Raw genomic sequence first — 11,344 nt, 5'->3', positions numbered from 1 at the left:
CAGTGTATCTTTGGCTATGTGTATTTTCACCAAAAAAAAAAAAAAAAAAAGGTTGAGAATTTAGAGGGTTAATATGTTGTGGGGTTGTTAACCAATGTCATAAAACATGTGTACTACTGTTTCATGAGAAACTATTTGTTCTGTAAGCCTTCACCTGAAATACAATAAAATAAAATAAAAAAAAAAACCTCCCACATATATAAGGACTCAGAGGAGCACAGAAAGTGTGTAAACCTGCTGCCCACGTGCAGGGGCGCACACAGGATACAAGCAGCTTGTTGAGTTGCCACCAGGAGACTAGTTTGTCCATCCTCACTCCTGAACTCCAAAGCCAGGGTGCAGGGATGCAGGACATGTTCAACATGCTGGAAGAGCCAACTGCCTGAGTGTGGGCTGGAGCAGGAGGGGCTAATAATAACAACAACAACTTTGGGAAACACGCTTAAAATCTTGACAGATAATCTCCCGAATTTTCTCCGTGTTTGTGAGGAGAATTGCAAGGCTGCTGAAGTTGGCATTTTTCTTGGTTAGATCAAGGATCCAGTTTTGACTGTACACCACCCCTCTTCCAGGAAGTCTTCCCTGATCTCTAGCAGGAGACTGGTGAGGGCTGAAAGGCCATGGGGCAAATAGGCCTGGGTTACTGGTGGGAAAGGGTCATGACTGGGAAACAAAAAGGAAAGTCTAAGAAGGGGCATTTTCTAAATGCTGCAGAGACTTGTCTAGTGGGGACCCTGACCAAAGGACATTTTTGTCCCATTAGTAAACCCAGAGACTGTAATGGGACAGGAATAAGTCCACGTCCACAACCTCACACACTCCCCTCAATTGCCTCCTTCCCTCCTCCCCGACCTGCAACAGAAACTAGTGCTCACCAGCATACTGCAGCCCCAGCTTTAGGCAGAGTGAAATGCCAACGAGACATACCAGCAGAGCCATGAGCTCTGGTATTGGCCCATTCATCTGACAGATGGGGAAACTGAGCCCAAGGCTTATGGAGTAGAGCCAGGGGTTGGCCTCCAGGTCTCCTTCAGGCCCTTGCACTTCTCACTGTACCAACTCCCCAGGCCCTGACTCCTCAAGAACCTGTCTCTCAACTGTGTGCTTCACAAGGCAAGAAGAGCTCGGAAACCTCAGAAACCTTAGGTCTCGACTGGCAGAGAAGCCAGAACCATCTCTCTGTCCTAGGATCCTATTAGGAAGATGCAACATACCATGGTACATCTTATGTTTCTAAAAGGAAGAAAAAAGCGTGTTAACCAACAAAACATGGTACAATACAGTTTGTGCTGCAGCTCTCAAGTCTCACAGTCCTTTATTAACAACAGCGTTCTGCATTCAATCACACCACAGTGTAATCAACTATCAGTGTGACCATCAGGTCAGCCACACGTGAAGCCTCTAGAATCCGGGTTACATCAGGTGCCTCCACACCTCAGGCAGGTGATGACCTGTGACACCACAAAGGGGGCAGTGGCTCACTATCTCTAATTCCCAAGTTCTAGGGAACCGGAGTAAAACACCATTTTTAAGCCTGTGGAGGAATATAAAAGTTAAACACTTCAAAATGAAGAGTAGACAGGAAGACAAAATAATCTACTGCCTTTTCATGGGAAAATAACCTGACAGGAGTTTACAAATAAAGGAACTAAAATTTCTGTCACTATTATTTGTCAGTTTTGAAGAAGTCTTCAAGTGCCAGAACTTGAAGGCAGAAAGAATAAATATCAGTTATCACTTCTGAAGTGATAATAAACAACATGACCCCACCTCAGATGGATGGATTTTGTTTCCTACAATGGCGGAAAAGCAAGCTGAATACTACGTACAACAGACTATACAATTAGGATCATTTAAAAAATAATGAGACTCCTCCTTTTGCCTTCTTCCAAAGTATATAATATATATTTAACAGCACATAAGAAGACACCACTTGAGTTTCCCCTGTAGCCAACAGGAAGAATTTTCACATATAAAAATTAAAAATTTAAACTTTTAAATCATTAATATTTTTAAACATAATACAGACTTAAAAATTGTTCGACGTTAACCCATGACCCCGCCCCAGCACAAAAATCAACCCCAAATCCAGAAGTCACAGTTTTTTGTTCCTAAAAACCCCACAGCACTGAACTTGATTTTCACTTCAAGCAGATGGCTAGTAAGAGGCCGCTAACAGTAATCCCCAAGGGCTGAACGGGAAGCACGATCAATGCTGTGTCTCTTATCTACCTGGGCGGCACTGGTGCACCTCTGAGGTCAGGTCCATGGGATTCGGCCCCCACACTAGGGTCCTGGAAGGGTGAGCTGGCAGCTTCCCTCATCTTCCCCCTCGAAGGCTGTCCAATAAGCACCTGGGAATTGACTTTTCTTGGGAAAAGGGTGCTGGTAACAGCTGTCAGGGCCAAGGCAATAGTGAGAAGTTCAGTTCTCTGCTCTTTGGATGAACTATGTAAAACATTTCTTTTAAAAGACACAATGTTAAAAATATTAAGAAAAACATCTACAAAATCTGGAGGGCTGCCTTTTTCTCAAAGGGTAAAGCTTGTAGGGTGGTGGGAAGAGAATTGAGGGCCCAGAACTATTACTCTGCAGCAGAAGATAGATAAGATAGATGCCCTTCAAAACACATCACATTGTTAAGATGTCTTGCTGAAGTAGCAAGAGCTAAGGGTGGCTGTACGAGTAAAAGTGGAAGGGGCACCAACTCCTACAGGGGGAGGCTCCTACTATGCGCCTGACCCTGTGCCAGAATGTCAGGCTTTAGGGCTGCTGCCATCCGGCCCAAGGGCATCAGGACTCTGCCTCTGAACCAGAGCTGCTTTCCCGACTAACTTCAATCTGGAGAGATGGTAAGTTATCTAACCGGCTCTTCTTTTGGCGAGACTGTTCTTTCTCCTTAATCAGAGCCCCCCATGCCCTCTGCAGCTCGGAGTCGTCTTCCTCAGTGGCGGGCGCCCTGTGCTCCACTTTCTTCGTGTTCTTTTCTTTGGTCTTGGGTGCGGATCCTAAGCGAGTCCATAAACTACCTGTTGGGGTGAAAAGGCATCTCAGTTTTGGCAGAGTTGATGCTGAGAAGTGGCAGTGCTGAGGAAGCAGGGCACTGCCAACACCTGATGTGCAGGAGACACCGGGTCTGGGGCACTTCCAGCCACTATGCAGCCCTGGCAGATAATCTCCTTTCCCTAGCTGCAGTCCCCTGCCTGTAAACTGAGGGGTCTGGACCCCATGGTGAGCCCCCCCAGCCAGGGGACATGTGCCCCCACACGAGGCACATCAGAATCACCTGGGAAGCTGTTTCATGCTACACATGACCTTCCCTGGTGAGACTCAGCACCCTGTGTGCCGCTTTATCCTGCCAGGAGTGCGCTGTTCCCAGATCCTTTACAGCTCCAATATTCTACAAACCGATGGGCCTGCTACAGTGCAGACTTTCAGAGATTTTGCCCACCATCCACTAATCTTAAAAATATATTTTATTAATATCTAACAAGAGGAAAATAAGTGTTTAGAAGTATATGGTATTATCCATGCTGTAAGGCAATTAGAAGTTTTATTTATGAAGAATATAACAATATGAGAAAACAATTATGATAAAATGCTATATGAAAAAAGCAGGATACGTATATGGACAAAGATTGTAATAGAACACATGAAAATAAAAAACATTTGCACTGAACAGAAAAAACCAAAGGTGCTTTTCCCCCCTACTTCTAAACTGTCCACACTGCTACCGTTAGTTATTATGACAATAATTATAATGGAACAGAAAAAATTTATTTTTGGCACATGCTATTTCCTGTCTACTGCTAAGAAAGTATTTCTATGCTATACCCATTATCGTCTGCTCTTAGAATTCCCATCCCCATCAGTGTTAAGTGTTACCAACCTGATTTCTTTTCCCGAGTATCAGAGTAGAGGCCTTTAATATCTTGCCTGGGAATACCTAGCCTACTATGTACATCAGAAAAAGGCTCTCTCCGAATGACTGGGTTACTACTAAAAGCCTTTTCTGGAGAATATGGTCTCTTTCCTAAGCGCTGGCGTATATCTGGAAAAAAGAAACAAAAATACAGTATGACTGTAACCAAGCATGTGTTATTCTAACTGACGTGGTATCAATCTGCCTGAGGGAGGATGTCGGCCCCAACAGTCAGGTTTCTAAACACCTCTCGTCATCATCACTCTGGACTCCGCTAGGGAAATTCATATGTAAGGGCTGTCAGAGGAAGAAACACCTCAGCTAATTGCTCCAGAAAGGAATTTCTGAGGCAGAATCAACTCTTTTTTTTTTTTTTTTTCTTTTTAATAGAACCAAGGAGACCAAATAATGTACAAGAATTTCAGCTAACAATACTGCAAGCTCTCTGAGGACAGAAGCCACCATCTTTGAACATACAAGTTTTCAATAAACTTACTACCATTAAGCAGTAAATGTAATGACTGGCAAAAAGTAAAGGATCAAGGTAAGATGTCCCGAGCCAATTACATTTTTCCTCTATTCCTCTATTCCTCTTGAATTCCCTAAAACAAGTACAGGAGCAAAAATACATTCAATAGCAAGGCACTGCACTGGGGCGTTCAGTCATCTCTCAGAGAACGGCATCCCCATCCTTCCAGTTAGCCATGCCTGAGCCCTCTGGCTTCTCTCTGACTCTTCCCCTGCCACTTCCCAGTACTGACTTCTCCTTCTTAAAGCATGTTTTTATCCATTCTGCTGCCACTGCCCTGACCTAGTTCAGGCCCTCATTACTTACTCTCCACCCCAGCCCCAAGTTATCTTTCTAAAATAGATAAAAGGGCAGGTTACTTCCCACTTCTAAAACTAGGTTTGCCAAATGAGATCCTACTCCCTCTCCAAGGCCAAGCTCTAAAGCCACTTTCTCTAAGAAGCCTTCCACGATCCCCCCAGAAGGTCTACGACCCTTCTTGGCTCCTACAGCCCACTGCTTACCAACCTATTAGAGCACTTATTTCATTCTGCTTTTGGGGTGGAGTTATCTGAAACTTACGTTTCTCCATCTGAGTTCTGTGACGGCTCTACATTCCCTCCAAAGACTTCTAACAGTCCCAGAACTTAGTCCAGGGCCTGGCACACAGCAGGTGTGGTCGGATACATACTGTGTGAGTGTTTGCACCTATAAAGTAACTATATCTAGTTCCAACTTTTAACCACTTATACAACCCAATGTAATTTCTATTATTCTTGGGTATAAAGCATACCAATGATATACAGAATAAAACAGTTGTTTGGAAGAAAAATGTTCAAAGGTAATACTGCAAGTCTTACTACTTTTCATGTCCTGAAATTCCAGTGTTTAGCACAAAATTTAGAAGTGATGAACAAAGATAACTAAATTAGTCCACAAAAATGGCAACTTTTTAACCCAGAAATCTGTGCCCTGCCCACCTTAATTTGCTTTCTGATGCTCAAGAAGCCCAGAACCACAACCAAAGAACAATACCTGACTTAGTATTGCTGACTGGTGGCCTTGGATGTGTGTGCTGACGTTTTTCATCTAACAGATGTCGCACATCTGCAAATTTCTCAGACGGTAATTTATTACCAATTCGGTTTTTTATGTTGCTGGTGGATATACTATCTGCCCTCATGGAGTTCCTTCAAAACAAACAAACAAAAAAAGGGCACAGTTAACCAACTTCAACTGTGGGGCCAGGCCTAAGCAACAATCTCGTATACTTTCGAGAAAATAATTTAAGAAACCCATCTAATACAGCCAACATTCACTTACAATAAACCATACATTGATAATTATTTGCTTACAAAAAATCACGATCAATCTGTTGTAAAGAGTCTGCTCAGGGCAAGTAGCTTACTGAGTTTGCCAAGAAGGTTTGTACAAGTTATCACAGAGCCAGTAGCTGCCAGTCCCCATCTTCAGGGGCAAACGTTAAGGAGAGGCCTGCAAAGAGCCTACTTTGCTGGGTGGCTCTCTGCTCACCCAGGCTGCAGCCAAGACACAACAGAATCTGCAATCCCCTTCTTTAAAAGCTAGACTTCTCATCAAAGAGATCTGCTATTATGCTTGATATCAGCATTGTTCTGGCAGCATTCTCTGCCAGAAAGCTCTCAGAAAACTAAATATAAGGACATGAATAAGGCCAGAGAAATAAACCAGCTTGAGGGTTTTTTTTTTTTCCTTCTCCCCAAACACATCAAGAACATCTCAGAAAGAGCATCCCTGGACTCCAATCCTTTGAGTTGTGGATATACTATCTGCCCTCATGGAATCTGCTTATCCTCACTAGTAATCAAAGAAATGCACATTAAAAATAATTATTATTTTTGTCTGTGAAATTAGCAAAAATTAGAAAGAGTGACAGTATCTAAGGTTGGTGAATAGGTAGGTAATAGGTAGTAATGCAAATAAAACTCTTCTGGAAGGAAATTTAGCAATGCTCACCACATTTCTAAACATGTATATTCTTTTGTGCAATAGCTGGATTTCCACAGTGTGATAGTAAGACATTAGAAACCTCAATATCCATCAATAAGGGATTGGTTAACTAAATCATGGTACTTTCAAACAATGGACTACAATACCATAGAAAAAATAACATTCACAACATTTTAAATGGAAAAAGCACACTGAAAAACAATATAAATAGCACAATCTCATTTTGTACAGATATATCTATAATTCCCCCATGTGTTATCTATATGCATAAAAATAGCTGGAAGGTTATTCATCCAACTGCTAACAGCTGTTATCTCCAGGGGCAGATGGGATTACAGGTGATTTTCACTTTCCATATCGTCTGTAGTTTTTATAATAAGGATGCACTGCTTGTAAATTTAGAGGAAAAATTGGATGCTTTTATTCAACTCCTAAAAGGACTAAATTAGAATAGATAAAAGTGATTATAAAGTTGAAAGGAATGAGGAGGAAATAATAATTAGTATTTCAAATCAAATTAAAAGCTAGCATTGATAAAAAGGAAAATATTTTTACCTAATATTTTTCAACTGAGATTCCACTTCATCAGCATACATTGTCATTTTCATGCTTTTCTTTGGTGAAGGAGTGGATATCATTTTCAGTTCTAGATCATAGTCCATCTCATCGGAGTCTGAGCTGCTGGCACTGGATCGCCTAGATGCACTGCGCTCCCGGGCCGGCTTAACAGCTGGAAGCTCCTCGTGATACTCTACCACCACCCTGTCATCTGCATCCATGTCCTGGTCCTCCTCCTCCTCCTCCTCCTCTTCCTCTTCTTCAATGGGTTCCTCAGGAACGTTCACTAGTCCTGAAGAAATTTAACCGAAATCCATTAGGAAAAACACTAAGACCAACAAGTATGACTTTCAAGTCTAAGTTGGTAACCTTTCTAAAAGATGTTGTTACTGTGCCTGAGATTTAACTGGAGCAGGATCTACAATACTGTCAATCTCTATACAATTCTGATACTTGACAACAGGAGAATGGCTAGGTAAAGTGTGATCTAGCAGTCTAATAGAAGATAAATTCATTTAAAATAACTTTAAATTAGTTCATAGAAAAATGCTTACATAAGTGGAAGAAACAATATAAAAGTATATGTTCACAACGATTATAATACTTAGTATAAAAATAGACAAATGGGAAAAATGTAAAATAAAATCAGTTGTTATATTAAGGTGCAAGAATTAGGGACAATTTGTTTCTTAATTTCTTTAACATGAATATAAAGATTATATGCTGAAAATATAGTAATTGAAGTCGGAAAAGTGTAACAGAAAAGTAAGTGCATTATTAATATTGTTGTTGTTAGGTGCCATCGAGTCAATTCTGAATCATAGTGACTTTATATATAGCAGAACAAATGTTGCCCAGTCCTGCGCCATGCTCGCAATCGTTGCTATGTTTGAGCCCACTGATGCAGCCACTGTGTCAATCCATCTCGTTGGGGGTCTTCCTCTTTTACACTGACCCTCTACTTTACCAAACATTATGTGCTTCTCCAGATTGGTCCCTCCTGATAACATGTCCGATGTAAGCGAGACAAAGTCTTGCCAACCTCACTTCTAAGGAGCATTCTGGCTGTACTTCTTCAAGACAGATTTGTTTACTCTTGTGGCAGTCCACGGTATAGTCAATATTCTTTGTCAACACTATAATTCAAAGGCATCCATTCTTCTTCGGTTTTCCTTATTCATTGTCCGGCTTTCACATGCATATGAGGAGACTGAAAATACCACGGCTTGGGCCCTTAAAATGGCATCTTTGGTTTTTAACTTTTTTTTTTCTTTTTAACATTTTAAAGAGGTCTTTTGCAGATCTGCCCGATGCAATACATTGTTTGATTTCTTGACTGCTGCTTCCATGGGCATTGACTGTGGATCCAAGTAAAATGAAATCCTTGACAACTTCAATATTTTCCCCATTTATCATGATGCTGCTTATTGGTCCAGTTGGAGGATTTTTGTTTTCTTTATGATGAGGTGTAATCTATACTGAAGGCTGTAGTCTTTGATCTTCATCAGTAAGTGCTTCAAGTCCTCTTCACTTTTCAGCAAGCAAGGTTGTGTCATGTGCATATCGAAGGTTGTTAGTCTTCCTCCAACCCTGATGCCCTGTTCTTTTTCATATGGTCCAGCTTCTCAGATTATTCGCTCAGCATACAGACTGACTAAATATGGTGAAAGGATACAACCCTGACACACAACTTTCCTGATTTTAAACTACATAGTATCTAATATTACTAAGCTATAGATCTCAAATATATAATTTTGGATATTATATGCATTATATAAAAATTTATAGACACCACCTCTCCTTGTCCCCATTACAATGATAAATGTGTGTATATGTTATTCTATGTTTGTATGCTGATGTGGATAGTTCTACAAAACACCATAGAAGATTCCATAGATTAGGTTCAAAATAAGAACCCAAATCTTTATAAAACATAATGGTCCTTTTACAATAAGCGTATCAAGAGAAAGAAAGAAAAGGCAAGAAAGAAAACAAAACCCAGGCCATGCATGATATCCCACCTTTCTGTGGAATTCATATGCACGAGCCAGTAAGCGTCAAACACTAGACACAGCAGCCCTATTTTCATTACCACACAAAGAAATACTAACATCAGCTCATCTGATAACTTAAAAAGATAATTTTTTCATGCAGCTTTTAATATAAATAGTAGAAAAATTAGGCTCCTAAGAAAATTTTATTTTAATTTTCCATCATGTCACATTTGGCCTTTTTTGTTAGAACAGCTTTTATAAAATCATTTGACGTCTTTGTATGGGCAATTTAAAATTAATCGTGACTTGACTTACTTTCCTATATGTTGGCAGAGGGTGAGGGCAAGGAAGATAGGATGATAAAGTTTGGAACCTTAAAAGACTGTATTAAGAATAAAAATATGATTTCAGGAGCCAAACATGTGTCTACCCAAGAGCTGAGCAGGCAACTACCGGAATGTCGGTGTTTATAGGATGTCAAGCCAACGTCATCCCCAATCAGGGCTCTCTTCTTGATCACATCCCGCTGAATGCGACGGGAATGATATCTTCGCTTCCTGCAACATTGCCAAAATAAGCACATAATCAAAAACCAGCAGGAAGGACCCTGAAATCCACTAATTCATTTCAACTACACACCAACACAATGTTATGTACTGAGAGATATTCTAAGTGAAGCTGAAACTCAGAATTGCCACACAATTTACCACACTTAAGTGTCCCGAATTCTTTCCTCTTGTCTTCCTTCAAGTCTGCAAATGGTTTTGAAATCTCAATGCAGAATACCAACTAAAGGAATAAAGGAAAGTTTAAATACTCTTTATTACATTTTAAGGTTTTGGACTCACCAAGAGTTGCTAAGAATTCCTTTCATGCCTCCATAATTTGGATTCCCATATTTCATGTAATACTGACTTCTTCTGGCTGCTCCAAGTTCCTTTTTGTCATCTAAAAATTAATCACAACAGTTACCTAGGATTTCCTGTGGGCATGAAGACAATGTTGAATGGTTTAAAACAACAAAAAAAAAAGGAATGCTTCCCACAGCTGGGATCAGATCTGCCAAAAGGAAAGCTGCACCTAAACACTCACTCTGAGTGCCTACTACGGCAGTGCAGTGTGGACAGGGGGGAGATGAACAAGCTGAAGCTGCTGTTAAAGAGCTGACTGACTGAACAGAGAAGGTACTATACAAAAATAAACAACAATTCAAGTTACAAGGTTCTAAAAAGCATAAGAGAGGTTCAGTTATTATAGGTGTTTAGGGATCAAAAAAGCTTTCTAGAAAAGGTGGCATCTTAACTGCCCCATGAAAGATGATATTCATTTTTGAATGACAACACTCCAATAACACAGAATCAGAGTTAGAGAAATAGATCATACATAATGCCATATTTTTGGGAAATCATTTTTCCAGTTTATTGGGTTGTTCCTCAAAATGACTAAAGAAAATGGCACAGTACCATACACCTAGAATAAACTCAAAATAGCTACGCAAATGACCAAATGTAGAAAAGATCTCATTTGTCAAGTTATAATACCATTTAATAGGAGAAAAGGGAGTCAGTGATCACACATATTTTCATCAAATGCAATAATATAAAGGCCTTTGACAGCTCCTTGGACATTTTCTGACTGCGAAGGACAGACTCCACTGTAAAGGCATCCAGTGCTATGGGTAAATGTGGCAACACAAACTGTTATGTGCACCCTACAAAAAAACATGCCCACCAGCTCCTTGGAGAAACGGTGACTCCAGGTCTAGGGCAAAAAAACTACAAGTTGAGTCTGGAAAAACAAGATGTTTTGCTGTGCCACAAAGTAAGAAAGTGCTCAGAGAATCACGGGAATACGTCTAAAGAACACAGCTTATACAGCATGGATGAGCCTTGAAAACATTATGGCGAGTGAAATAAGTCAGTCACAAACAGTATAATCCCACTTATATGAAATAGGCAAATGTACAGAGACCAAAGTTTATTAGTGGTTACCAGGTGTGGGGGGGAGGGAGTCATTCCTTAGGGGGCATTCAGTTTCTGTTAATGGTGGAATAAGCTGGAAATGAATAGTTGGTGATAGTTTCACAACCTGATAAAGGTAATCAAGGTCTCTGAATTGTACCTATAAAAAATGTTGAATTGACAATTTACAAAAATAATTTATTTTAATTTTTCTGTTGTTACGGAGACTATGTATAGCAAAAGCATATACCAATTCAAGTTTCTACATGTACAACTCAGTGACACTGCTTACACTCTTCGAGTTGTGCATTCTCACCCTCCTTTTCTGAGTTGTTCTTCCCTCGTTAACATAAACTCACTGCCCCCCCTAAGGTTCCTATCTAATCTTTTCAAATTTGCAAATATTTTGTTA

At 40.3% G+C, this 11,344-nt stretch overlaps 1 protein-coding gene across 4 annotated transcripts in view; it reads right to left on the bottom strand.

Moving 5' to 3' along the window:
• Window positions 1-398: 398 nt before the first annotated feature.
• The window catches only part of NCBP3 (nuclear cap binding subunit 3), a 28,073-nt gene continuing 17,127 nt past the window's right edge, over window positions 399-11,344 (bottom strand). Inside the window, exons 8-15 of one of the 4 annotated variants that reach the window (XR_002824061.1) lie at window positions 9,820-9,919; window positions 9,425-9,528; window positions 6,975-7,269; window positions 5,466-5,620; window positions 3,890-4,051; window positions 2,867-3,029; window positions 2,233-2,395; window positions 406-1,534 (exon numbers count right to left, since the gene is read on the bottom strand). Coding sequence is in view for 3 of the 4 variants with exons in the window: in XM_023731141.1 (XP_023586909.1) it covers window positions 2,287-2,395; window positions 2,867-3,029; window positions 3,890-4,051; window positions 5,466-5,620; window positions 6,975-7,269; window positions 9,425-9,528; window positions 9,820-9,919 (1,088 nt within the window). In the remaining variant the exon portion in view is untranslated. Of the gene's footprint in view, window positions 3,030-3,889; window positions 4,052-5,465; window positions 5,621-6,974; window positions 7,270-9,424; window positions 9,529-9,819; window positions 9,920-11,344 lie in introns of all 4 variants that reach the window. The other 3 variants (XM_023731141.1, XM_023731142.1, XM_004376127.3) reach the window with 3 other exon arrangements.

This window comes from Trichechus manatus, unplaced genomic scaffold (genome assembly GCF_000243295.1).
Source record: "Trichechus manatus latirostris isolate Lorelei unplaced genomic scaffold, TriManLat1.0 scaffold00040, whole genome shotgun sequence".
NCBI classification, from domain to species: domain Eukaryota; kingdom Metazoa; phylum Chordata; class Mammalia; order Sirenia; family Trichechidae; genus Trichechus; species Trichechus manatus.
This window is presented reverse-complemented; position numbering and strand designations above follow the sequence as displayed.